The sequence below is a fragment of the Anomaloglossus baeobatrachus genome, chromosome 2 (genome assembly GCF_048569485.1).
Source record: "Anomaloglossus baeobatrachus isolate aAnoBae1 chromosome 2, aAnoBae1.hap1, whole genome shotgun sequence".
NCBI classification, from domain to species: Eukaryota; Metazoa; Chordata; class Amphibia; order Anura; family Aromobatidae; genus Anomaloglossus; species Anomaloglossus baeobatrachus.
In genome coordinates, this window is record NC_134354.1 from 785,345,958 (window position 1) to 785,373,468 (window position 27,511).

The following is a 27,511-nucleotide window of genomic DNA, read 5'->3' on the forward strand; positions in this document are numbered from 1 at the left end:
TAGTTACCAGTACTGAGCACCCGAGCATGGTAGTGCCCGCTCATCACTAGTTACCAGTACTGAGCACCCGAGCATGGTAGTGCCCGCTCATCACTAGTTACCAGTACTGAGCACCCGAGCATGGTAGTGCCCGCTCATCACTAGTTACCAGTACTGAGCACCTGAGCATGGTAGTGCCCATGGTAGTGGTCCGGCTCATCGGCATCGGAAATTTACTGTTCTCATCAGTACGGTTGCGCTGACAGGCCGAATAAATGAACATGTAATGTAGTAACAATTTGGTTGCGTTCCTGCCAGCTCCACCATCGCGTGTGCTCCGTTTTTGAGGTCTGTCCTCATAAATTCCTTGAGTTATACATTGTTTCCTTTTGTGGTGTGATTTTTCACTTGGCACGCTCCAATATGTGCCTGCTTTTTGTGCTTTTTGTACTTTTTTTATGTTGTAAATGATCAGTTTGGTCCTGGAGTCATTGGGCATTCACATTTTTCACATTTTTGTGGAGTTATGAACCCGACAAATACGTTACTAACCAACACATGACGAAAATAACCTTTTATATGAATGAGAACACGAAAAATGCTAAAAATAGAAATTCCACAAAAATATTTCCGCACTTCCTTTGTTAATCACCTCCTTTCCTATAATAAAGAAATAATCTGTATATTTCCCAGAAGCTCAGCCATGCCCCCTCCTTATGGTGCTCTCTGTCCTGTGTCTGCTGGTAGGACAACTGGCTGCAGCAGGAGCCTCTCCCCACCCTCCAAAATCTTGAATAACCTTGGATTTTAGGTAGCACTTGAATTTCATCTTTTCTAAGTCACTATATGGGGATTGTAAACATTGTTCATCTCCCACCTGAAAAGAAAATTCCCTGATAGGCAATCTGAACAACCACCCAGCCATTGAGTTATGTAAATGTGAACATGCATGGTCACCATAAACCCCCGGACATGGAAATCTTTTATACCTGGCCAATCAAGAGTCAATCCAAATCCCACTCATCGTACACTAATGAATTTAGCTCATCTAACTCCAGCTGAGTCCGGATATTGCAGCCGAAGGGCATTGAAGGGAATCGGTTGCAATACCAGACACAACCTTAGGAGAGGGGGTGGCGCTGTTGTAACTTCGGATATGTGATGACAGTGACACACTGGTGATAACTGAATGGGTTTTTTTCCTACAGGGTTACATGAAACCCCTGAAGCAGCCGGAGAATTCCTTATTGTGTGACCCGTCTCTGGTGGACGAGATCTTTGACCACATCCCGGAGCTGCTGGAGCACCACGAGCAGTTCCTGGAGCAGGTCACCTACTGTATGCAGAACTGGCCGGACATCCAGACCGTGGGGGACATCCTGGGCCAGTCGGTGAGTAGCGGAGGCATCCTCGATGTCCATACCCACCATGTTTAAGACAATCACCACAAATCCACCGAGGTTTTCCTACATCATGTAGAAGTGTGATATCTAGGCCACAAAGACTAAGAAGCCGCGCAGGAGACCACGGGGACCCCAGAGTTGTGGTACTGATATTGACCCAAATTTTTGCATCCGGACTAAGCTGAGACTTCAATGTCCTCCCTGGAACTTCTTTTCTACAGAACATGCACATTCGGACCACAATGAAAACTCCTCTTCTTCAGGTTTCCATTAATTAGGACCTGACAACCCTCAACGTTAGACGTGACGTGCATTGCAGTTGTCACTTGACCCCCTCCTTTCCATTTGTCATTTCACGGCTTCTCTTCTTTTTTCCCAGAGGACGTAATAAGCAAATGGAAAATCTTGTCTGTGTAGAGGACTCGGCTTCACAGATCGAGACGTGCCGCGTCCCCCGGCGTCTCCTTCATTATCTGATCCTAATTAATGCTTTGATGTCGTATCCTGCAAGATCAAAAGAGAACGAGTCCCCGGAATATAAAATAAAGGGATATCGGCAGCCACCAGCGTACTAACGGGTGTCCCAGCGTAATACCGGGTGTCCCTGCTCGCTCCAGCGTACTACCGGCTGTCCCTGCTCTCCCCAGCGTACTACCGGCTGTCCCTGCTCTCCCCAGCGTAATACCGGCTGTCCCTGCTCTCCCCAGCGTAATACCGGCTGTCCCTGCTCTCCCCAGCGTAATACCGGGTGTCCCTGCTCGCCCCAGCGTACTACCGGGTGTCCCTGCTCGCAACAGCGTAATGCCGGCTGTCCCTGCTCGCCCCAGCGTACTACCGGGTGTCCCTGCTCGCCCCAGCGTAATGCCGGCTGTCCCTGCTCGCCCCAGCGTACTACCGGGTGTCCCTGCTCGCCCCAGCGTAATGCCGGCTGTCCCTGCTCGCCCCAGCGTAATGCCGGCTGTCCCTGCTCGCCCCAGCGTAATGCCGGCTGTCCCTGCTCGCCCCAGCGTAATGCCGGCTGTCCCTGCTCGCCCCAGCGTAATGCCGGGTGTCCCTGCTCACCCCAGTGTAATGCCGGCTGTCCCTGCTCACCCCAGTGTAATGCCGGCTGTCCTTGCTCGCCCCAGCGTAATGCCGGGTGTCCCTGCTCGCCCCAGTGTAATGCCGGCTATCCCTGCTCGCCCCAGCGTAATGCCGGCTATCCCTGCTCGCCCCAGCGTAATGCCGGCTGTCCCTGCTCGCCCCAGCGTAATGCCGGCTGTCCCTGCTCGCCCCAGTGTAATCCCGGCTGTCCCTGCTCGCCCCAGCGTAATCCCGGCTGTCCCTGCTCGCCCCAGCGTAATCCCGGCTGTCCCTGCTCGCCCCAGCGTAATCCCGGCTGTCCCTGCTCGCCCCAGCGTAATCCCGGCTGTCCCTGCTCGCCCCAGCGTAATCCCGGCTGTCCCTGCTCACCCCAGCGTAATGCCGGCTGTCCCTGCTCGCCCCAGCGTAATGCCGGCTGTCCCTGCTCGCCCCAGCGTAATGCCGGCTGTCCCTGCTCACCCCAGTGTAATGCCGGCTGTCCCTGCTCGCCCCAGCGTAATGCCGGCTGTCCCTGCTCGCCCCAGCGTAATGCCGGCTATCCCTGCTCGCCCCAGCGTAATGCCGGCTGTCCCTGCTCGCCCCAGCATAATGCCGGCTGTCCCTGCTCGCCCCAGTGTAATCCCGGCTGTCCCTGCTCGCCCCAGCGTAATCCCGGCTGTCCCTGTTCGCCCCAGCGAAATCCCGGCTGTCCCTGCTCGCCCCAGCGTAATCCCGGCTGTCCCTGCTCGCCCCAGCGTAATCCCGGCTGTCCCTGCTCGCCCCAGCGTAATCCCGGCTGTCCCTGCTCGCCCCAGCGTAATCCCGGCTGTCCCTGCTCGCCCCAGCGTAATCCCGGCTGTCCCTGCTCGCCCCAGCGTAATCCCGGCTGTCCCTGCTCACACTGGGTGACGGTCGCTCTGCGTGTCGGATGTAATAGTCGTTTTTTATTTTCCGTCCTTCGCTTTTGCAGTTCTCAGTAATTGAGTCCAGATACACTGATGTGCGGAGAATAAATGTAACGTTATTCCTGGGATCTGTCCACAAAACCGGGCAGAATTATTCCTAAATTAGCCCGAAGACCCAGATAGTGGGGCAACATCTATGTATAAGGGGGCAAAATCTATGTATAAGGGGGCGATATCCTCCAAGATGACCTCGAGACGTGGCCAGAAAAAGACGTAGGGAATCTCCCACTAGGGCACCTCGGCTTCTTCATTGTGATCCATACTGACCCCATCATTGGAGAAACCATTTTTTTTTTCTCACGTGGCTGCCGTGGGACTTATACTTTTGTTTATTCTTGCAGTTTTCCAAGGAAATCCTGGTCAGCATCTACTCAGCCTACATCGATAACTTCCTCAACGCCAAAGATGCGGTCAGGATAGCGAAGGAGGCCCGTCCAGCCTTCATCAAGTTCCTGGAGGTAGGTCCATGTTCTGTACCGGTGAACGCAGCCACGATTGGGACGTATTGTGCATATACCCAATACGAAGTTTAATCTACAGACCTTTACCCGTACTCACTACAGAGCATCACCGCCACACCTTGTATCCTGACCCAATACATACCTTGCGCCCAACAGTGAGCGTCGCCTCCGCACCTTGCGCCCAACAGTGAGCGTCGCCTCTGCACCTTGCGCCCAACAGTGAGCGTCGCCTCCGCACCTTGCGCCCAACAGTGAGCGTCGCCTCCGCACCTTGCGCCCAACAGTGAGCGTCGCCTCCGCACCTTGCGCCCAACAGTGAGCGTCGCCTCCGCACCTTGCGCCCAACAGTGAGCGTCGCCTCCGCACCTTGCGCCCAACAGTGAGCGTCGCCTCCGCACCTTGTGCCCAACAGTGAGCGTCGCCTCCGCACCTTGCCCCCAAGAGTGAGCGTCGCCTCCGCACCTTGCGCCCAACAGTGAGCGTCGCCTCCGCACCTTGCGCCCAACAGTGAGCGTCGCCTCCGCACCTTGCGCCCAACAGTGAGCGTCGCCTCCGCACCTTGCGCCCAACAGTGAGCGTCGCCTCCGCACCTTGCGCCCAACAGTGAGCGTCGCCTCCGCACCTTGTGCCCAACAGTGAGCGTTGCCTCCGCACCTTGTGCCCAACAGTGAGTGTCGCCTCCGCACCTTGCCCCCAAGAGTGAGCGTCGCCTCCGCACCTTGCGCCCAACAGTGAGCGTCGCCTCCGCACCTTGCGCCCAACAGTGAGCGTCGCCTCGGCACCTTGCCCCCAAGAGTGAGCGTCGCCTCGGCACCTTGCGCCCAAGAGTGAGCGTCACCTCGGCACCTTGCGCCCAAGAGTGAGCGTCGCTTCCGCACCTTGCGCCCAAGAGTGAGCGTCGCCTCCGCACCTTGCGCCCAAGAGTGAGCGTCGCCTCCGCACCTTGCGCCCAAGAGTGAGCGTCGCCTCCGCACCTTGCGCCCAAGAGTGAACGTCGCCTCCGCACCTTGCGCCCAACAGTGAACGTCGTCTCCGCACTTTGCGCCCAACAGATTACCTCCTTTATCTCCGGTGGATTCCTGGCTTTTTGCTTTACCATCTTTATGGGCCACAAGTTTGGCCACTGGGACAATTTCCCACCCGCCCGTCTGTCACATAATATTCTGCTTGCTGGTAACCGCACCCCATGGCAGATAATTGTAGCCATCTTGGTATTTTGGTTGCCAGACTGAGCGTAGTGATTGAATTCCCACATGGTGACATCAGCCGGTGATTGTCCGCAGCGCCGCCTATTTATCGTTACACTTCTTCCCTGTGAATCATCATCCGCGTGCCGTCTGGAGGGGATTATTAGGCCTAATTGTGTTGTTGGCCAGATTACTTTTATTGCATCTGGAATGAATTGTCCGCAGTCTCCTCCATCGCTCCGCGCCGCAGTCAAATGATTCAATTTACTCTCCCGTCTCTGTAACGCCATTCAGCAGAGGAAGAGCGTGGATGCGAGACACGGCCGGCGGAGCAGAACGCGCCTGTACCGGGCCGGCGGATCGCGCGGTTGTGTCCTTGGTTTTGAAGACATAACAAATCCATGCAATGTCTTCTGGATGGAGGATGGTGGGGGCGGGGGTAATGTGATGAAGCTGCAGGGGCCGTAATGTGGTACAGATCCTCAGCGTTAAGTGGGTGCGGAAAGCCACAGGTACCATGTCCTGCGGGAAGAGGACACTGCCGGTGCCAGGTTTACAATTGGCGTTAAAATCAGTTACACTTAATCCAAACATTCCCCCTCCGACCCAGCAGGGTCAGTCCGGGACATGAAGCATCCTGGGGGTAATGGTGGACCTCAGCAGGGTCAGTCCGGGACACGAAACATCTTAGGGGTAATGATGGACCTCAGCAGGGTCAGTCCAGGACCTAAAGCATCCTGGGGGTAATGATGACCTCAGCAGGATCGGTCCAGGACATGAAACATCCTGGGATTAATGGTGGACCTCTGGAGGGTCAGTCCGGGACATGAAGCATCCTGGGGGTAATGATGACCTCAACAGGTTCAGTCCGAGATGTGAAGCATCCTGGGGTAATGGTGGACCTCTGGAGAGTGAGTCTGGGACATGAAGCCTCTTCTGGGTAATGGTAGACCTCAGTAGGATTAGTCCGGGACATGAAACATCCTTAGGGTAATGGTGGACCTCAGCAGGGTCAATCCAGGACACGAAGTATCTTGTGGGTAATGGTAGACCTCAGGAGGGTCAGTCCGGGACACGTAACATCCTGAGGTAATGGTGGACCTCTGGAGGGGCAGGACCCAGGCGAGGGTCTACCAGGGGCCGCCATGATCCCATACTCTGGTAATTTTTGGTAATTTTTTGCTCTTCTCTTCACAGCAATGTACCCGGGAGAACAAGGAGAAGCAGGCGCTGTCCGACCTCATGATTAAACCGGTCCAGAGGATCCCACGATACGAGCTCATCGTAAAGGTAAGAGGCTCGGGGCGAGTATGTACCATCCAGCAGGTACAGATATGGGACGCGTATAAGGAAACCATCATCTAGTTGCTGTTGATGGATTTTTCTGATGAGGCCCGGGGCTGACCTGCTTCTCAGTAGTGAGCTGGTAGAGCGTCTCCTGGGCTGATCTGTAGGAGAACGTTCCCCGGGCTACACCACGAGGTGCTTGGGGCCTCACTCAGATCTAGGGGCACTGCCCCTAAAAAGGATTCCTAGCAGAAGATGGCGAAGGGAAAAAAATCCATTTTGTGTAAAATTTAAAATATTAAAACGGTTCTGAAAGATCTGATTCCTAAGCCAAGATCTGAGCTCCTCAACATGAAGGCCCAAAGCCTGAGGCTGCACTGCCGAGAGGTGGCTTGTGTTCTCCGGTGCAGTGGAGACCGTGCGGATCCAGATCACCATCGACATCCATGTAATCTGCATCCTCTCCTACCAAAGACTTGTCTGTATACCAGGGGCTCGGATAATGCAGGCAGCGCAGAAAAGCGGTTTTCTTAAAGGGGCCATACTTCATGTAAGGGGAGATGATACCTCCCCCCCCCCCCCCCTTCCCCTTTTTTTTTTTTTTTTTTTGTATTGCTGTGAAGTCCCTCGGGCAGCTTCTCACTGACAAAATGTTCCGGAATCCCCCCGGAGAGACTCGCGCAGCGACACACAACACTTCAGCTCCGTTACATTTTGTGCAGAGAAGTCAATTAACTCAAGTTGTTTACAAATCGTTTCTTTCCGTGAACGGGGAACATGTTTCCTGATTATCGCACCACAATGTCAGGAGTGGCACCACCGGCTTTACGTGCTCCGAGCAGCTTCTTGACGCTAAAGTCAGTCTTGTGCGATCTGGTGCCTTTACATAAAGCAATTGTCACATTTTTCAGACTTACCCTTTTTTATTGTTCCACTGATTTTTGCGTAATATCGCCCCCGGTAGGTCCTGACACGAGAGCTCTAGACACCACGCTGGATAGAATAGATTGGTGTTTGTATTCTTTCCTTCCCGTTTAGCTTTTTCATGATGTGGCTCCTCAGGGGCGGGGACCAGGATCTGATCAGCCAATAGAAAAACGGATAGAGATTATTTCCATTTTATCATAGTTTCGTATCCCATATTATACTGGAACATACTTAGAGAATACAGATCATAAAATTAGAATCTTAAGGAGACGTCCGGCCTCTGAGCATTAGATACGCTGCCCATTATGTTACACGGGTTACACCTTATTTAAAGGGTAAGATCTGACGTCCCTTATCTTTTCAATTCTGATTAACAGTTGGCGTCAGTTGACATTTTATGCAGCAGAAATAATGCCCCTGTCTGCGATCATTTCACTGCGGGCAGCGAGGAAAGCGGTGACCTTCCAGAGAACAATACACAGCAATGACAATGAGGAAAGATTAGCTGCGCCACCTGGTGGCCAGATCTGGAAGTGCGGCACGTTCAGACTGGAATGTTCCTGTATAAGGACATGTATGGAGCAGATATGTGATATGCTGCTATGTATGTGTGTACTTGTATACTGCACATATATATACACGCTGTGCGCTCCTGTATACACCTGCTGTGCACATGATACAGATGGAGCCGGTTTGGATGTTCCTTGTTACTGGGGGCGAGATTTCTGGCAGCGGCGGCTCCTGGCCGGGATCCGCTGTGTGCAGGATGGTGCCGGCTGTGTGGGTGGTGAACAGAAGGGTGTGTGGGCTCCCACCGACTCCTGTTTCTGCTCTTCTTGCAGGATCTGCTGAAGCACACGCCGGAGGACCACCCGGACCACCTGTGCCTGCTGGACGCCCAGAGAAACATCAAGCAGCTGGCCGAGAGGATCAACAAGGGAATGAGGAGTGCGGAGGAGGCCGAGAGAGACACCCGCATCCTGCAAGAAATAGAGTCTCACATCGAGGGCATGGAGGACGTATGTGACCGCTGCCACACGCCACCGCTGTCCTCCTACATGCTGTGCCCTCCGCTGTCCTCCTACATTCTGTGCTGTGCCCTCCGCTGTCCTCCTACATGCTGTGCCCTCCGCTGTCCTCCTACATTCTGTGCTGTGCTCACCGCTGTCCTCCTACATTCTGTGCTGTGCCCTCCGCTGTCCTCCTACATTCTGTGCTGTGCCCACCGCTGTCCTCCTACATTCTGTGCTGTGCTCACCGCTGTCCTCCTACATTCTGTGCTGTGCCCACCGCTGTCCTCCTACATTCTGTGCTGTGCCCACCGCTGTCCTACATTCTGTGCTGTGCTCACCGCTGTCCTCCTACATTCTGTGCTGTGCCCACCGCTGTCCTCCTACATTCTGTGCTGTGCTCACCGCTGTCCTCCTACATTCTGTGCTGTGCCCTCCACTGTCCTCCTACATTCTGTGCTGTGCCCTCCGCTGTCCTCCTACATTCTGTGCTGTGCTCACCGCTGTCCTCCTACATTCTGTGCTGTGCCCACCACTGTCCTCCTACATGCTGTGCTGTGCCCACCGCTGCCCTCCTACATGCTGTGCTGTGCCCTCCACTGTCCTCCTACATGCTGTGCTGTGCCCTCCACTGTCCTCCTACATGCTGTGCTGTGCCCACCGCTGTCCTCCTACATGCTGTGCTGTGCCCACCGTTGTCCTCCTACATTCTGTGCTGTGCCCACCGCTGTCCTCCTACATTCTGTGCTGTGCCATCCACTGTCCTCCTACATGCTGTGCTGTGCCCACCGCTGCCCTCCTACATGCTGTGTCCTCCACTGTCCTCCTACATTCTGTGCTGTGCCCTCCGCTGTCCTCCTACATTCTGTGCTGTGCCCTCCGCTGTCCTCCTACATGCTGTGCTGTGCCCTCCGCTGTCCTCCTACATGCTGTGCTGTGCCCACCGCTGTCCTCCTACATGCTGTGCTGTGCCCACCGCTGCCCTCCTACATGCTGTGCTGTGCCCTCCACTGTCCTCCTACATTCTGTGCTGTGCCCTCCACTGTTCTCCTACATGCTGTGCTGTGCCCTCCGCTGTCCTCCTACATGCTGGCTGTGCCCACCGCTCATCCTTCTTCTGTGCTGTGCCCACCGCTGTCCACCTACATGCTGTGCTGTGCCCACCGCTGTCCTACATTCTGTGCCCACCGCTGTCCTCCTACATTCTGTGCTGTGCCCACCGCTGTCCTCCTACATTCTGTGCTGTGCCCACCGCTGTCCTCCTACATGCTGTGCTGTGCCCTCCGCTGTCCTCCTACATTCTGTGCTGTGCCCTCCGCTGTCCTCCTACATTCTGTGCTGTGCCCTCCGCTGTCCTCCTACATTCTGTGCTGTGCCCTCCGCTGTCCTCCTACATTCTGTGCTGTGCCCTCCGCTGTCCTCCTACATTCTGTGCTGTGCCCTCCGCTGTCCTCCTACATTCTGTGCTGTGCCCTCCGCTGTCCTCCTACATTCTGTGCTGTGCCCTCCGCTGTCCTCCTACATTCTGTGCTGTGCCCTCCGCTGTCCTCCTACATTCTGTGCTGTGCCCTCCGCTGTCCTCCTACATTCTGTGCTGTGCCCTCCGCTGTCCTCCTACATTTTGTGCTGTGCCCTCCGCTGTCCTCCTACGTTCTGTGCTGTGCCCACCACTGTCCTCCTACGTTCTGTGCTGTGCCCACCGCTGTCCTCCTACATTCTGTGCTGTGCTCTCCGCTGTCCTCCTACATGCTGTGCTGTGCCCTCCGCTGTCCTCCTACATTCTGTGCTATGCCCACCGCTGTCCTCCTACATTCTGTGCTGTGCCCTCCGCTGTCCTCATACATTCTGTGCTGTGCCCTCCGCTGTCCTCCTACATGCTGTGCTGTGCCCTCCGCTGTCCTCCTACATTCTGTGCTGTGCCCACCGCTCACCCTTCTGTGCGCCCTCTGTCCTTAACTCACCTTTCTTTGTGCCTTCAGCCTTCTGCTCTCCTATCACTCTACATTTGTTCTATGCACCCCCTCTATCCACTGCTCATCCTTCTTCTGTGCACCCCTTCTGTCCACCGCTCGCCCTTCTTCTGTGCACTCCCCTTGTACACCGCTTGTTCTTCTTCTGTGCACTCCCCTTGTACACCGCTCGCCCTTCTTCTGTGCACTCCCCTTGTACACCGCTCGCCCTTCTTCTGTGCACTCCCCTTGTACACCGCTTGTTCTTCTTCTGTGCACTCCCCTTGTACACCACTCGCCCTTCTTCTGTGCACTCCCCTTGTACACCACTCGCCCTTCTTCTGTGCACTCCCCTTGTACACCACTCGCCCTTCTTCTGTGCACTCCCCTTGTACACCGCTCGCCCTTCTTCTGTGCACTCCCCTTGTACACCGCTTGTTCTTCTTCTGTGCACTCCCCTTGTACACCGCTCACCCTTCTTCTGTGCACTCCCCTTGTACACCACTCGCCCTTCTTCTGTGCACTCCCCTTGTACACTGCTCGCCCTTCTTCTGTGCACTCCACTTGTACACCGCTCGCCCTTCTTCTGTGCACTCCCCTTGTACACCGCTCGCCCTTCTTCTGTGCACTCCCCTTGTACACCGCTCGCCCTTCTTCTGTGCACTCCCCTTGTTCAGTGCTCGCCCTTCTTCTGTGCACTCCCCTTGTTCACCGCTCGCCCTTTTGTTCACTCCCCTTGTACACCGCTCGCCCTTCTTCTGTGCACTCCCCTTGTACACCGCTCGCCCTTCTTCTGTGCACTCCCCTTGTACACCGCTCGCCCTTCTTCTGTGCACTCCCCTTGTACACCGCTCGCCCTTCTTCTGTGCACTCCCCTTGTTCACCACTCGTTCTTCTGTGCACTCCCCTTGTACACCGCTCGCCCTTCTGTGCACTCCCCTTGTCCACCCCTCGCCCCTCTTCTGTACACCCTTATGTGAGGGGTGCAGGGGTTGGTCCCTTTCAGGCGCAGCCCCCCTTCGTTCTCTCTGGTGATACATTTATAGATGGCGGATTCTGTCTTCTGGGGTTTCCTCTCCTTTTACTGATGGACGTTGTGATGTTCTTCTCTGCAGCTTCCGGTTCCTTTCCGGAGATTTGTGCGGCAGGAGATGGTGGTGGAAGTGGTAAGACTGGGTCCATTATTATTCATGTGTGATGCTCCGGGGGTGGTACTCTCAGGAGAGGTGTACGTCCATTGTTATCTGTATGTTGTTGTATGTCGTCAGCTTTCTATCCTCTATTGCTCCCTCCTGACCCTGGGAATATCTCCTCTCTCTGTCCCATAGAAAGCTGTTGGGGGTAAGAAGGATCGATCGCTCTTCCTCTTCACAGACCTGCTCCTCTGCACCACCCTGAAGAGAAAGTCGGGATCCCTGCGCCGCAGCTCCATGAACCTGTAAGTGCAGAGCAGTCTCCAGGGGGTCTGCTGATCCTGTATTGTACTCCAGAGCTGCACTCACTATTCTGCTGGTGCAGTCACTGTGTACATACATTACATTACTGATCCTGAGTTACCTCCTGTATTATACTCCAGAGCTGCACTCACTATTCTGCTGGTGCAGTCACTGTGTACATACATTACATTACTGATCCTTAGTTACCCCCTGTATTATACTCCAGAGCTGCACTCACTATTCTGCTGGTGCAGTCCCTGTGTACATACATTACATTACTGATCCTGAGTTACCTCCTGTATGACACTTCAGAGCTGCACTCACTATTCTGCTGGTGCAGTCACTGTGTACATATATTACATTACTAATCCTGTATTATACTTCAGAGCTGCACTCACTGTTCTGCTGTCTGTTCTCAGGTACACTGCAGCCAGTGTGATTGACATCGCCAGCAAGTATAAGCTGCTGTGGAAGCTTCCGCTGGAGGATGTGGATGTAGTGAAAGGTTGGTGTCGTGCTCTGGACTCGCTGAGTGGCCTCGTCTTTCCTCATCTGCTCCAGCACTTCCTGTAGCTCCTTGTCCCGGTGCTGACCGCCCTGAGTTCGGGCGCGTTCCCCCCCCCCCCCCACCCGCACCTAAATATCTCTGCACTGCCGCACACTACATCAGCACATCCCCCCCCCCCGTGCAGCAGACACTGGATCAGCACATCCCCCCCCTTCCCGTGCAGCAGACACTGGATCAGCACATCCCCCCCCGTGCAGCAGACACTGGATCAGCACATCCCCCCCCGTGCAGCAGACACTGGATCAGCACATCCCCCCCCGTGCAGCAGACACTGGATCAGCACATCCCCCCCCGTGCAGCAGACACTGGATCAGCACATCCCCCCCCCCCGTGCAGCAGACACTGGATCAGCACATCCCCCCCCCCCCGTGCAGCAGACACTGGATCAGCACATCCCCCCCCCCCCCCGTGCAGCAGACACTGGATCAGCACATCCCCCCCCCCCCTCCCCGTGCAGCAGACACTGGATCAGCACATCCCCCCCCCCGTGCAGCAGACACTGGATCAGCACATCCCCCCCCCCCTCCCCGTGCAGCAGACACTGGATCAGCACATCCCCCCCCCCCCTCCCCGTGCAGCAGACACTGGATCAGCACATCCCCCCCCCCCCCGTGCAGCAGACACTGGATCAGCACATCCCCCCCCCGTGCAGCAGACACTGGATCAGCACATACCCCCCCGTGCAGCAGACACTGGATCAGCACATCCCCCCCCCCCCTCCCCGTGCAGCAGACACTGGATCAGCACATCCACCCCCCCCCCCCCCGTGCAGCAGACACTGGATCAGCACATCCCCCCCCCTCCCCGTGCAGCAGACACTGGATCAGCACATTCCCCCCCCCCTCCCCGTGCAGCAGACACTGGATCAGCACATCCCCCCCCTCCCCGTGCAGCAGACACTGGATCAGCACATCCCCCCCCCCCCCCGTGCAGCAGACACTGGATCAGCACATCCCCCCCCCCGTGCAGCTGACACTGGATCAGCACATCCCCCCCCCTCCCCCGTGCAGCAGACACTGGATCAGCACATCCCCCCCCCCTCCCCCGTGCAGCTGACACTGGATCAGCACATCCCCCCCCCCCTCCCCCGTGCAGCAGACACTGGATCAGCACATCCCCCCCCTTCCCGTGCAGCAGACACTGGATCAGCACATCCCCCCCCCCCCCTCCCCGTGCAGCAGACACTGGATCAGCACATCCCCCACCCTCCCCGTGCAGCAGACACTGGATCAGCAGGGGCTGCAGAGGGGCGAGACCGGCCAGCTTTTATTATAGAAGCTATAGCGGTACTTTGTGTATCTCCCATAATACCGCCAGATCTATAGATCTCGCTGTGATATTAGCGCATCCATACAGCGGCCCGGCTCAGCTCTGCTACCTCTGCGCGGTGCTGGCTGCGGGGGTCCCGGGTGGTACATGTATATGACGCTGATGGCTTCTCCTCTGATCGAGCAGGAGCCTCCCAAACCTCCAACAGGGACAGCCTCCAGAAGAGCATCGGCCGGCTGGACGAGGACCTCAGCACCATGGGGCAGATCAGCAAGCTGTCCGAGACCCTCAGCTTCCCGCACCAGGTGAGGAGAACACGGGGGGGCCGGGGTGACCGCTTATATGGGGGTTCGGGAACACAGGCATCTACTGTGTGAGGGGCTGGGATGCCTGGCGTGTATTGTATGGGGGTCCGGGATGCCTGGTGTGTATTGTGTGGGGGTCCGGGATGCCTGGTGTGTATAGTGTGGGGGTCCGGGATGCCTGGTGTGTATTGTGTGGAGGTCCGGGATGCCTGGTGTATATTGTATGGGGGTCCCGTATCATTGGCATTTATTATATGGGGGTCCGGGAAGACGGGCGTCTATTGTGTGAGGGTCCGGGATAACTGGTGTGTATTGTATTGGGGTCCAGGATGCCTGGTGTATATTGTGTGGGGGTCCGGGATGCCTGGTGTGTATAGTGTGGGGATCCGGGATGCCTGGTGTGTATTGTGTGGGTGTCCGGGATGCCTGGTGTGTATTGTATTGGGGTCCGGGATGCCTGGTTTGTATTGTGTGGGGGTCCGGGATGCCTGGTGAGTATTGTGTGGGGGTCCGGGATGCCTGCTGTGTATTGTATTGGGGTCCGGGATGCCTGGTGTGTATAGTGTGGGGGTCTGGGATGCTTGGTTTGTATAGTGTGTGGGTCTGGGATGCCTGGTTTGTATAGTGTGTGGGTCCGGGATGCCTGGTGTGTATTGTGTGGGGGTCTGGGATGCCTGGTTTGTATAGTGTGTGGGTCTGGGATGCCTGGTTTGTATAGTGTGGGGTCCGGGATGCCTGGTGTGTATAGTGTGGGGGTCTGGGATGCCTGGTTTGTATAGTGTGTGGGTCCGGGATGCCTGGTTTGTATAGTGTGTGGGTCTGGGATGCCTGGTTTGTATAGTGTGTGGGTCCGGGATGCCTGGTTTGTATAGTGTGGGGGTCTGGGATGCCTGGTGTGTATAGTGTGTGGGTCCGGGATGCCTGGTGTGTATAGTGTGTGGGTCCGGGATGCCTGGTGTGTATAGTGTGTGGGTCCGGGATGCCTGGTTTGTATAGTGTGTGGGTCTGGGATGCCTGGTGAGTATTGTGTGGGGGTCCGGGATGCCTGGTATGTATAGTGTGGGGGTCCGGGATGCCTGGTGTGTATAGTGTGGGGGTCCGGGATGCCTGGTTTGTATAGTGTGTGGGTCTGGGATGCCTGGTGAGTATTGTGTGGGGGTCCGGGATGCCTGGTGTGTATAGTGTGTGGGTCCGGGATGCCTGGTTTGTATAGTGTGTGGGTCTGGGATGCCTGGTTTGTATAGTGTGTGGGTCCGGGATGCCTGGTGTGTATAGTGTGTGGGTCCGGGATGCCTGGTGTATATTGTGTGGTGGTCCGGGATACCTGGTTTGTATAGTGTGTGGGTCTGGGATGCCTGGTGAGTATTGTGTGGGGGTCTGGGATGCCTGGTTTGTATAGTGTGGGAGTCCGGGATGCCTGGTTTGTATAGTGTGTGGGTCTGGGATGCCTGGTGTATATTGTGTGGTGGTCCGGGATGCCTGGTGTGTATAGTGTGGGGGTCCGGGATGCCTGGTTTGTATAGTGTGTGGGTCCGGGATGCCTGGTTTGTATAGTGTGTGGGTCCGGGATGCCTGGTTTGTATAGTGTGTGGGTCCGGGATGCCTGGTTTGTATAGTGTGGGGGTCCGGGATGCCTGGTTTGTATAGTGTGGGGGTCCGGGATGCTTGGTGAGTATTGTGTGGGGGTCCGGGATGCCTGGTGTGTATTGTATAGGGGTCCGGGATGCCTGGTTTGTATAGTGTGGGGGTCCGGGATGCTTGGCGAGTATTGTATGGGGGTCCGCTGTGATCTGCTGTATCATTCTTCACATCGCAGACTGATCTCTAACTTTCCGGCCGCTGTAAACAAGTTGATGATGGTGTTTGGGGCTGTGGGAAATGTAATTAGGATTTGTTACTCGCCGCTGTCTAGACACAATGATACAGAACACGGCGCGGGACGGATCGGACCTCGCCGCCTCCTACGTCTTATACTCAGTAACTTATGCTCCAATCTCACACAAAGCTGCATCCATAATTTTGCTCACAGTTTTTGGATCCATTAACCCCGTGCTGACACATGACTTGGATGAGACCTTGTAACCCCGTACACCCCGCTCCGTTATCTTATGGGCAATGCTGCTGCAGATCCATTAATGAGCGCAGCTCTGGATGTGACCAGAATCGCTCTGGTTCCTGTCTGTATTTTTGCCCTTGTCGGGGGAGACGGATATTTTAGGACACATCAGTCACTCATTTTAGCACATTTAGACGTCGGCCCTTCCTGGAAACCCTTCATCTTGTCCTTCACTTCGGGGCGTTTGGCAGCTCCAGGATTTATATAGATAAAGCTGCATTGTTCAATCTACGAGGAATGATGAGAAGAGACACAAGTCACTGGGTACAATGTGATATAATGTGCTTCCCCCCCTCCCCCGCCATGTCATCTGCCTTCACTGCCGTGTGACAGAGCGGCGGGTGCGGAGCTCACTGATACCAGCGCAGCCTGTAATAGCAGCCTCCGGGGTAACAAGTCCATTCCTGACATTTCTCCTCCTGAATCTTCCCCATCATCTGTGACTGATATTACTGATAAGTGGAAGGAACCGCAGCAACTGGAGACCCCGTAATGTTACAGAGCGGGGGGCAGAGTGCAGAGGAGCAGAGGACAGAAAAGTCACCACCGCTCTCCTGACTCCATAACTGCAGAGTCCAGACCTCCTCTGGTAACATCAGCACAAACACTGCCCCTGCCAGGAACTTCATGGCCGAGGAGCTACAGCCGTACATCACCAAGCACAATGCCGAGCCGTACATCACCAAGCACAATGCCGAGCCGTACATCACCAAGCACAATGCTGAGCCGTACATCACCAAGCACAATGCCGAGCCGTACATCACCAAGCACAATGCCGAGCCGTACGTCACCAAGCACAATGCCGAGCCATACATCACCAAGCACAATGCCGAGCCGTACATCACCAAACACAATGCCGAGCCGTACATCACCAAGCACAATGCCGAGCCGTACATCACCAAGCACAATGCTGAGCCGTACATCACCAAGCACAATGCCGAGCCGTACATCACCAAGCACAATGCTGAGCCGTACATCACCAAACACAATGCCGAGCCGTACATCACCAAGCACAATGCCGAGCCGTACATCACCAAGCACAATGCTGAGCCGTACATCACCAAGCACAATGCCGAGCCGTACATCACCAAGCACAATGCCGAGCCGTACATCACCAAGCACAATGCTGAGCCGTACATCACCAAGCACAATGCTGAGCCGTACATAACCAAGCACAATGCCGAGCCGTACATCACCAAGCACAATGCCGAGCCGTACATCACCAAGCACAATGCCGAGCCATACATCACCAAGCACAATGCTGAGCCGTACATCACCAAGCACAATGCTGAGCCGTATATCACCAAGCACAATGCCGAGCCGTACATCACCAAGCACAATGCCGAGCCATACATCACCAAGCACAATGCTGAGCCGTACATCACCAAGCACAATGCTGAGCCATACATCACCAAGCACAATGCTGAGCCATACATCACCAAGCACAATGCCGAGCCGTACATCACCAAGCACAATGCTGAGCCGTACATCACCAAGCACAATGCCGAGCCGTACATCACCAAGCACAATGCCGAGCCGTACATCACCAAGCACAATGCCGAGCCATACATCACCAAGCACAATGCCGAGCCTTACATCACCAAGCACAATGCCAAGCCGTACATCACCAAGCACAATGCCGAGCCATACATCACCAAGCACAATGCTGAGCCGTACATCACCAAGCACAATGCTGAGCCGTACATCACCAAGCACAATGCCGAGCCATACATAACCAAGCACAATGCCGAGCCGTACATCACCAAGCACAATGCTGAGCCGTACATCACCAAGCACAATGCCGAGCCGTACATCACCAAACACAATGCTGAGCCATACATCACCAAGCACAATGCTGAGCCATACATCACCAAGCACAATGCTGAGCCGTACATCACCAAGCACAATGCTGAGCCATACATCACCAAGCACAATGCTGAGCCATACATCACCAAGCACAATGCCGAGCCGTACATCACCAAGCACAATGCTGAGCCGTACATCACCAAGCACAATGCCGAGCCGTACATCACCAAGCACAATGCCGAGCCGTACATCACCAAGCACAATGCCGAGCCATACATCACCAAGCACAATGCCGAGCCTTACATCACCAAGCACAATGCCAAGCCGTACATCACCAAGCACAATGCCGAGCCGTACATCACCAAGCACAATGCTGAGCCGTACATCACCAAGCACAATGCTGAGCCGTACATCACCAAGCACAATGCCGAGCCGTACATCACCAAGCACAATGCTGAGCCGTACATCACCAAGCACAATGCCGAGCCGTACATCACCAAGCACAATGCCGAGCCGTACATCACCAAGCACAATGCCGAGCCGTACATCACCAAGCACAATGCCGAGCCGTACATCACCAAGCACAATGCCGAGCCGTACATCACCAAGCACAATGCCGAGCCGTACATCACCAAGCACAATGCCGAGCCGTACATCACCAAGCACAATGCCGAGCCGTACATCACCAAGCACAATGCCGAGCCGTACATCACCAAGCACAATGCCGAGCCGTACATCACCAAGCACAATGCCAAGCCGTACATCACCAAGCACAATGCCGAGCCGTACATCACCAAGCACAATGCCGAGCCGTACATCACCAAGCACAATGCCGAGCCGTACATCACCAAGCACAATGCCGAGCCGTACATCACCAAGCATAATACCGAGCCGTACATCACCAAGCACAATGCCGAGCCGTACATCACCAAGCACAATGCTGAGCTGTACATCACCAAGCACAATGCCGAGCCGTACATCACCAAGCATAATACCGAGCCGTACATCACCAAGCACAATGCCGAGCCGTACATCATCAAGCACAAGTGAAATCTTAATCTTCAGAACAACTTATTGAGGACACTTATAGCTTCCAGTTTTGTGGGAACAGTTTGGGAAGACCCTTTTCTGTTCCCCATGACTGTGCCCAGCGCATAAGCTCCACACAGACAATTAGGAGAGAACATGATGGCCTCATAGAGCCCGGACCCCAGCCCCATCCAACACTTATAATAGAGGCTCTGACCCCGGCCTCCCCCATATCAGCGTCACCTCACAAATGGATGAAGGGGCAAAAATTCCTCCAGACGCCTCCAAAATCTTGTAGAAAATCTTCCCAGAAGTACGGGAGCCGTTATATCTGCAGAGGGGCGACGCCATATTATGTCTATGGATGGAGAATGGGAGGTCAGACAAGCTCCTGGAGGGGGATGTGGAGGGGGGTCACATACTTTTTTCCATATTGTGTATATGAGACTCTCTGGCCCCCAATATACATTAATAATAAACACTCTGGATAATATGTAGGGATAGAAGAACTCGCTGCTGCCCCCTGCTGGCTAATGCAGTGTTTACAAGGTGCAAGAGCACTGGGGGAAGGCACTGACAACTGCTGAGCACATTTCAGATGCGTTGGTTGTCACCAGCACACATCTGTGACATTTGTCTCCCTTCTTTGTGTTCACAGACTCTGGATGACGTCATTAAAGACATGATGGCGTCCGTCCACCGAGATCTGGCGGAGAAGCAGTCCCTCTCCTTCTCCATGTCCTTCCCACCAAATAAGGTGGAGCTGACCACCACCAAGGCGGACGGCACCGAGAGCTTCATCTTCGAGTTCACCAACCCGGACGCCAGGCTCCACTTTGAGCAGGCCTTCGAGGATGCCAAGAAGAAACTGGGTAATGACCTAAGAATATCCCATCTGCGGCCCATCCAGACCCGGAGCACACTGGGGGTTGTAGTCTATGGAGGTGTGAGGGGCCGGGGACACGAATGACGGAGACTGACACTACATCCCCATCATTATCCATAGCTGATCAGAAAGTGATACAGCCGAGAAGTCAGAGGCCATATTATGGGCAGGGTGCCCAGAGTCTGATGATTAGAGGGTCCACATGGTGGGTGTGAGGTAAATCCGGAGATATGACGATAAATCATGACATTCAAGTCATGTCAGGAAGCCCTCTCCTGGTGTCACTACCCCCTTCCCTTCACACAACTGGTTTAGCAACAAATCCATGGCCATGTCCTGTGATATGGAAATTAGGTGGCTTTAGGACAATGGATACAGGATGACTCCCTGCCGTCACCCTGTAGTAGGAGCTGCTAGCTAGTTAGCAAGGCTATGGAAATAGCCAGACAGAACGACTCCAGTAAAAAATGGTTCATATCTCGCAAGCCATATCTCCGATAAATATGGCAACCATAACAATGGTGTCTCCGCATGTGGACGATGCTGGCACACCCTTTTTATGGAAGTAGGACATTGGGAAACACACCAAACGTGATATCAGCCATATGGGAACTCGTAGACAGGTCATGAGTCCCCTCGTTCTGCAGCTAAATTCATAACTGTCAGAATGAGAGCATTGGCGTCCGTCTACGACGCTCCCAGGCACAGTTATGGCCAAAATCCCCTTTTCTGGATAATTCTGATCCATGCAGGGGGAGTGGCAGTGCTTCCCTGTGAGGTCACTAAGGTAGGAGGGGACCTGGATCTGCCCAGGTTGATAACCCTACTTCGGCCATTTTCCAGCGTTCTTCTGCTCGGGGGCCTGGTTGGGACAGACCTGTGAGAGAGTTCCTGGAAACCTGGTCTACAGCGCCCCCCTGTGGCCAGACGCACAAGGTAACTGATTGAATTGCATACCTGTTGTAAACCATGCTTTATCTGTAACTGTACTCTGACATATGTATATTCTGTAGATTCCCTATTGTATATATTGTAGTTTCTAGTGTGCTTTAGGCGATTAAATTATATAATTAATCTTGGGCTGTTCTGTTATCTCGATCTTGAATCCCACGTCTGTGTGTTCGGCTAATAGTTACCGTAAATCGGTTGGTGGCAGCGAATTGTGCCAAGGATTATTGTGGGGAGGCCAGTGAGATTCGGGAAGATATTATATATTCCGCCCGCGGAGGTCGGGGGAATATATACCCTACTCTCACCGGGGACCCTTCAATAATCGGCATAAGTAGTATAGCGGCCTCCTTGCTTATTGTCGGGCAATTCCATAATTGGCCTGACTATAAGAGGGGCGCTAGAGAGCGCGTCACGTGCTCTGTCTGTCGGTCGGGAGGTATAAAGGAGGGGTGACCCCCCACTTGTTACCCCCCGATTGTGACGTACTGGTAGCCAGCGCGGGGGATTTCTGAGTGACCCCCCGGTGGTTTGTGACATATTGGTGGCAAGCGGTGGGATCGAGATAATAGTGTGTGTGAGTGTGAGACCCATACTCCCAGACACTAAAGACTGCCTGCAGCAGCTGTGGCTGCTGGGGTCTTCAGACTAGCTCAACACTAGAGTGTCAGAGTGCAGATACTGTAAGGTGTGTGGAGGCATCAGGTGTCAGTTCTGTGTCAGTGACCAAAGTCTGCAACAATGGCTGATAGCACCAGGAGCAAAGCCAAAGGAATGGCCGATGCTCAGGCCAGAGACGATGAGGAGGTTGTCCACGAGCCCTCCAGGAGCCCGACGCCAGAGAACAGCTCTGCAGAGGACATCGCACAACCTGGGACTGCTGGACAAGATGAGGAGGAGCTCGCCCAAGGTTCCTCAACGAGCCAGATGCCAGCCCTCCGCTCTGCAATGGACAGTGAAGCACCAGGCTCCGCAGCGGGCCGCAGATCACCACGTGCCATTCCACCGAGCCTGGGAGGCTCGGATAGCCTTCTTCAAATGGCTATGGCCCTTCTCCAGGCTGGAGACCGGGATACCTACGAGATACTCATGGCAGAGCGCAGGGCAGAGCGGCAGGCAGCGCGTGAAGAGCGCCAGGCAGAGCGTGACTACCAGCTGCAGCTAGCTCAGCTCCGGCCCTCATCAGCCACACGTGACCTTCAAGACACCAAACTTCCAAAGGTCCGTGTTGAGGACTTCCCAGTGCTGGAGAAGGATGGAGACTTGGACTCTTTCTTGACTGCTTTTGAACGGACTTGCTTGCAGCATCATCTGAACAAGGACCAGTGGGCCAAATACCTGACCCCCCGTTTAAGGGGTAAGGCCCTGGATATCCTTGGGGACTTGCCTGCTGAGGCGGATCAGGGCTACGACACCATCAAGCGGGCCCTGATCCAACAGTACAACCTCACCCCGGAGTCCTACCGCAAGAAGTTCCGGACGCTGCAGAAGGGACCAAAGGACTCCTGGGCTGACCACCGGCGGGCACTTGCCCGAGCTGCCGACCACTGGACCCAAGGCCTGCAGCTTTCCACCGGACCGGAGATCCTGGACTTGTTCATCACGGAGCAACTCTTGTGGAACTGCCCTGAGGATCTCCGCCAGTTCATCCGAGACCAGAAGCCAAAGGGGTCCACGGCTACAGCTGCCCTTGCCGATGACTACACCAACAACCGGGCCCCTGAGGCCAGGAGAGCGGCCACCAGCAGCACCTGGAGAGGGGGTAAGATGAATTCTGCGACTGCCCCACCTGCCCCTAGACTGCAGGGGGTGTCCCCCTCAACTCCCCTCTCCAGGCCCGTGGCAGAGCCAAGACGGTGCCACCAGTGCAACCTACCTGGACACTTCAAGGCCATGTGCCCTCAGCGTCCCAAGGCCCCGGCGCCGTCCCCGTCCCAAGGGCCGCCCAAGGTGTATTGTGTGGGTGGGGGTGGTGGTAGGTCCCTGGACAGCTTCCAACCTGTCACCGTCGGCCGGTCTGTGACCATAGGACTGCGAGACAGCGCCTCGGAGGTGACTCTGGTGCGGCCTGAGATGGTGTCCCCCCAAGACTTGATCCCTGGAAAAACCCTCGCTGTCTCCGGGATTGGAGGCATTGACCCGGCGCTGCCTGTTGCTGACATTTATGTGGACTGGGGCGCAGGGCGAGGGGTGAGGGAGGTGGGGGTAACTGATCGGATCCCCGCAAACGTGCTACTTGGGACAGATTTGGGGCAGATAACCTCCCAGTTTGGGCCCCAACCGAGGGCTGAACCTTCAGCCAGTACTGACATGCCTCCGGACAATGTTAATGTGTTATCTATGAATGATGTAAGGGAGGAGGGAGTGAACTCTGATATTTCTGCTTGCATAGACACCATAGACACACACACAGCTGCAGCTGTGACAGGGGAGGGGGTCAGAGAAAGGTGTGACAATGCCTCTACAAGTAACCAGCCTGTGAGCTGGGATCTGTTGCCCTCTGCAGGGATAAGCAGAGAGCAGGGTGCTGCAGGGGGAGGACCAGTGTGTGGGGTGGGGGCTACCACAGCAAATGTGGGGTCCCCAGAGATTTCACAGCGGGGTTCTGTTGCTGCAGGAGGGGAACAGGCAGGTGAGATTGGGGCCGGTCCAGGAGCGGAAGTGCTCCCAGGTAAGATCTCGGTGCAGGGTTCCCCCACAACCGGGGTGTCAGGAAGCCAGGTAGGTCTGCCTGAACCGGCGACTTGGTCAGGAACGGAGGAGGAGCAGGCACGACCCACGGTCGCAGCGGCTGTGGCCGCTGTCACCCGCAGTGGGAGTGCTGGAAGCCAAGGGGCCTCCCGGGGGTCCGATAGCTCTTCCCCTTCTGACCAAGTGGCAGCCGAGTCAGGTGGAGGCCAGGACACAGGTCCCGGGGTACTGACTGAAGATGTGACAGTCTCGTCGATTCTGGCCACATCTAGTCAGGGGTTTCAGGCAGCGTTAGAAGCTGACGACAGCCTGAAAGCTCTTAAGGAGCAGGCGGCACAGCCTCCCTCGGACTCGGACCCGGAGCGAGTGGTCTGGGACCAAGGACGGCTGTACCGGGCCACGGTCCAGCAGGGTTCACCGGAGGCGTGGCCCAGGGACCGACAGTTGGTGGTACCCTATCCGTTCCGGACGGAGTTGTTGCGGATCGCACATGAGATTCCGATGGCCGGACACCTAGGGATCGCTAAGACCAAGGCCAGGTTAAACCAGCATTTCTACTGGCCAAAAATGGGGGCCGATGTGGCTGCCTACTGCCGTTCGTGTGAAACCTGTCAGAGAGTGGGGAAGGCGGGGCCACACCCCAAAGCCCCACTAGTATCTCTGCCAATCATCGATGAGCCTTTCAGGAGGGTGGCTGTGGATCTGGTCGGCCCGCTGGCCATCCCCAGCAGCTCCGGGAAACGCTTCATACTGACGGTAGTTGACTATGCCACCCGGTACCCAGAAGCAGTGGCCTTGTCGTCCATTCGGGCTGACAAGGTGGCCACCGCATTGCTGGAGATTTTCTCCCGAGTGGGTTTTCCCCAGGAAATGCTCACCGACCGGGGGACCCAATTCATGTCCCAGCTGATGGAGGCCCTCTGTAAGCAAGTCCAGGTGCGACATCTGGTGGCCAGCCCGTACCATCCACAGACTAATGGCCTGTGCGAGCGGTTCAATGGCACCTTAAAGCAGATGCTTAAGATGTTGGTCGACTCCCATGGGCGTGACTGGGAGCGGTATCTCCCACACCTGTTATTTGCTTACCGGGAGGTTCCACAGGCCTCAACAGGATTCTCACCGTTTGAGCTCCTGTACGGGCGACGTGTGCGGGGCCCCCTGGCTCTGGTGAAAGAGGCTTGGGAAGGGGATTTGGCCACCCCTGGAGTGTCGGTTATCGAGTATGTCATGCGCTTCCGGGACAAAATGCAGGCCTTGACGCAACTGGTACACGACAATATGGCTCAAGCCCAGGCCGATCAGAAGCGTTGGTACGACCAGAACGCTTGTGAGAGGACCTACCAAGTGGGTCAAAAGGTGTGGGTACTGGTCCCCGTACCACAGGACAAGCTTCAGGCAGCCTGGGAAGGCCCATACCTCGTGTACCAGCAGCTCAACCCTGTAACGTACCTGGTCACCCTGGACCCTGCCCGTGGAAGGCGGAAGCCCTTCCATGTGAACATGATGAAGGCACATCATGAGCGGGAGGCATGTGCGCTCCCCGTGTGCAACCTGCCCGAGGAGGGAGAAGCGGAAACCCTCTTGGATATGCTAGCCCAGGTTAGGGCAGGCGGATCCATTGAGGATGTGGAGGTTGGCCACCAGCTCTTGGAGGACCAACGGTCCCAGCTGTGGGCCACCCTCCTCCCCTTCCGGGGGTTGTTTACCAACCAGCCCGGAAGGACTGACTTGGCTGTCCATCACGTGGACACTGGGGATCATCCCCCGATCCGGCGTTCAGCATATCGGGTCTCCCTGGAAGTGCAGCAACACATGCGCCAGGAGATTGACGAGATGCTGAAGCTGGGGGTGATCCAGGCATCCAACAGCGCTTGGGCCTCGCCTGTAGTCCTCGTCCCTAAGAAGGACCGAACCACTCGGTTCTGCGTGGACTACAGGGGGCTCAATGCTGTCACGGTCGCCGATGCGTACCCAATGCCACGCATCGATGACCTGCTCGATCAGTTGGCCGGGGCTCAGTACCTGACCATCATGGATCTGAGCCGGGGATATTGGCAGATCCCCCTGACTCGCAAGGCCAGGGAACGCTCTGCCTTTATTACCCCATTTGGACTGTACGAGTCCACGGTGATGCCATTCGGGATGAGGAATGCCCCTGCCACTTTCCAGCGGATGGTCAACACCCTGCTCAAGGGACTTGAAGGGTACGCGGCCGCGTACCTAGATGACATTGCCGTCTTCAGTCCCACCTGGGAGGACCACCTAGAGCATCTAGCACAGGTGCTCAGGCGGATCCACCGGGCAGGTTTGACCATCAAGCCGGGAAAGTGTCAGCTGGCCATGAGCGAGGTCCAGTACCTCGGTCACCGGGTAGGTGGGGGAACGCTGAAGCCCGAGCCTGAGAAAGTGGAGGCCATCGCATCCTGGCCCACCCCCAGGACCAAGAAGCAGGTGATGTCCTTCTTGGGGACCGCTGGGTACTATAGGAGGTTTGTTCCATGCTATAGTAGCCTAGCAAAGCCCTTGACGGACCTCACCAAGAAGAAGCTGCCCTCTGCAGTCGATTGGACAGTGGACTGCGAGACAGCCTTCCGGGCCCTAAAGGACGCCCTGTCCAGCCCGCCCGTGCTACAGGCAGCCGACTTCACGCGGCCGTTTGTAGTACAGACCGACGCCAATGACTTCGGCCTCGGTGCGGTGCTCAGCCAGGTGGACTCTGCGAGCCAAGAGCACCCAGTCTTGTACCTGAGCAGGAAGCTGTTACCAAGGGAAGTGGCCTATTCTACAATGGAGAAGGAGTGCCTGGCCATAGTGTGGGCCCTGCAGCGTCTGCAACCCTATCTATACGGGCGCCACTTCATCGTGGAGACGGACCACAATCCCCTCAGCTGGTTGCACACCGTCTCTGGGACGAATGGGCGATTGTTGCGATGGAGCCTTGCGCTCCAGCAATACAACTTCACCATTCGCCACAAAAGGGGCCGTGACCACGGTAACGCAGACGGGCTGTCCCGACAAGGAGAGGTCGCGGACGGGCGCACGGGGGAACACCGGAGTGTGCTGCCCCCTAGCGCCCTCAAAAGGGGGGAGGTGTGAGGTAAATCCGGAGATATGACGATAAATCATGACATTCAAGTCATGTCAGGAAGCCCTCTCCTGGTGTCACTACCCCCTTCCCTTCACACAACTGGTTTAGCAACAAATCCATGGCCATGTCCTGTGATATGGAAATTAGGTGGCTTTAGGACAATGGATACAGGATGACTCCCTGCCGTCACCCTGTAGTAGGAGCTGCTAGCTAGTTAGCAAGGCTATGGAAATAGCCAGACAGAACGACTCCAGTAAAAAATGGTTCATATCTCGCAAGCCATATCTCCGATAAATATGGCAACCATAACAATGGTGTCTCCGCATGTGGACGATGCTGGCACACCCTTTTTATGGAAGTAGGACATTGGGAAACACACCAAACGTGATATCAGCCATATGGGAACTCGTAGACAGGTCATGAGTCCCCTCGTTCTGCAGCTAAATTCATAACTGTCAGAATGAGAGCATTGGCGTCCGTCTACGACGCTCCCAGGCACAGTTATGGCCAAAATCCCCTTTTCTGGATAATTCTGATCCATGCAGGGGGAGTGGCAGTGCTTCCCTGTGAGGTCACTAAGGTAGGAGGGGACCTGGATCTGCCCAGGTTGATAACCCTACTTCGGCCATTTTCCAGCGTTCTTCTGCTCGGGGGCCTGGTTGGGACAGACCTGTGAGAGAGTTCCTGGAAACCTGGTCTACAGCGCCCCCCTGTGGCCAGACGCACAAGGTAACTGATTGAATTGCATACCTGTTGTAAACCATGCTTTATCTGTAACTGTACTCTGACATATGTATATTCTGTAGATTCCCTATTGTATATATTGTAGTTTCTAGTGTGCTTTAGGCGATTAAATTATATAATTAATCTTGGGCTGTTCTGTTATCTCGATCTTGAATCCCACGTCTGTGTGTTCGGCTAATAGTTACCGTAAATCGGTTGGTGGCAGCGAATTGTGCCAAGGATTATTGTGGGGAGGCCAGTGAGATTCGGGAAGATATTATATATTCCGCCCGCGGAGGTCGGGGGAATATATACCCTACTCTCACCGGGGACCCTTCAATAATCGGCATAAGTAGTATAGCGGCCTCCTTGCTTATTGTCGGGCAATTCCATAATTGGCCTGACTATAAGAGGGG

The 27,511-nt window shown here is 55.4% G+C and overlaps 1 protein-coding gene across 2 annotated transcripts in view; it reads left to right on the top strand.

Moving 5' to 3' along the window:
* ARHGEF17 (Rho guanine nucleotide exchange factor 17) overlaps window positions 1-27,511 on the top strand; it is a 214,657-nt gene that overhangs the window by 169,519 nt on the left and 17,627 nt on the right. For both annotated transcript variants that reach the window (XM_075337614.1, XM_075337616.1), the window contains exons 3-11: window positions 1,188-1,370; window positions 3,751-3,867; window positions 6,255-6,347; window positions 8,114-8,290; window positions 11,346-11,396; window positions 11,559-11,668; window positions 12,086-12,171; window positions 13,690-13,808; window positions 19,418-19,631. In XM_075337614.1, coding sequence (XP_075193729.1) covers window positions 1,188-1,370; window positions 3,751-3,867; window positions 6,255-6,347; window positions 8,114-8,290; window positions 11,346-11,396; window positions 11,559-11,668; window positions 12,086-12,171; window positions 13,690-13,808; window positions 19,418-19,631 — 1,150 coding nt within the window. The remainder of the gene's footprint in view (window positions 1-1,187; window positions 1,371-3,750; window positions 3,868-6,254; window positions 6,348-8,113; window positions 8,291-11,345; window positions 11,397-11,558; window positions 11,669-12,085; window positions 12,172-13,689; window positions 13,809-19,417; window positions 19,632-27,511) is intronic.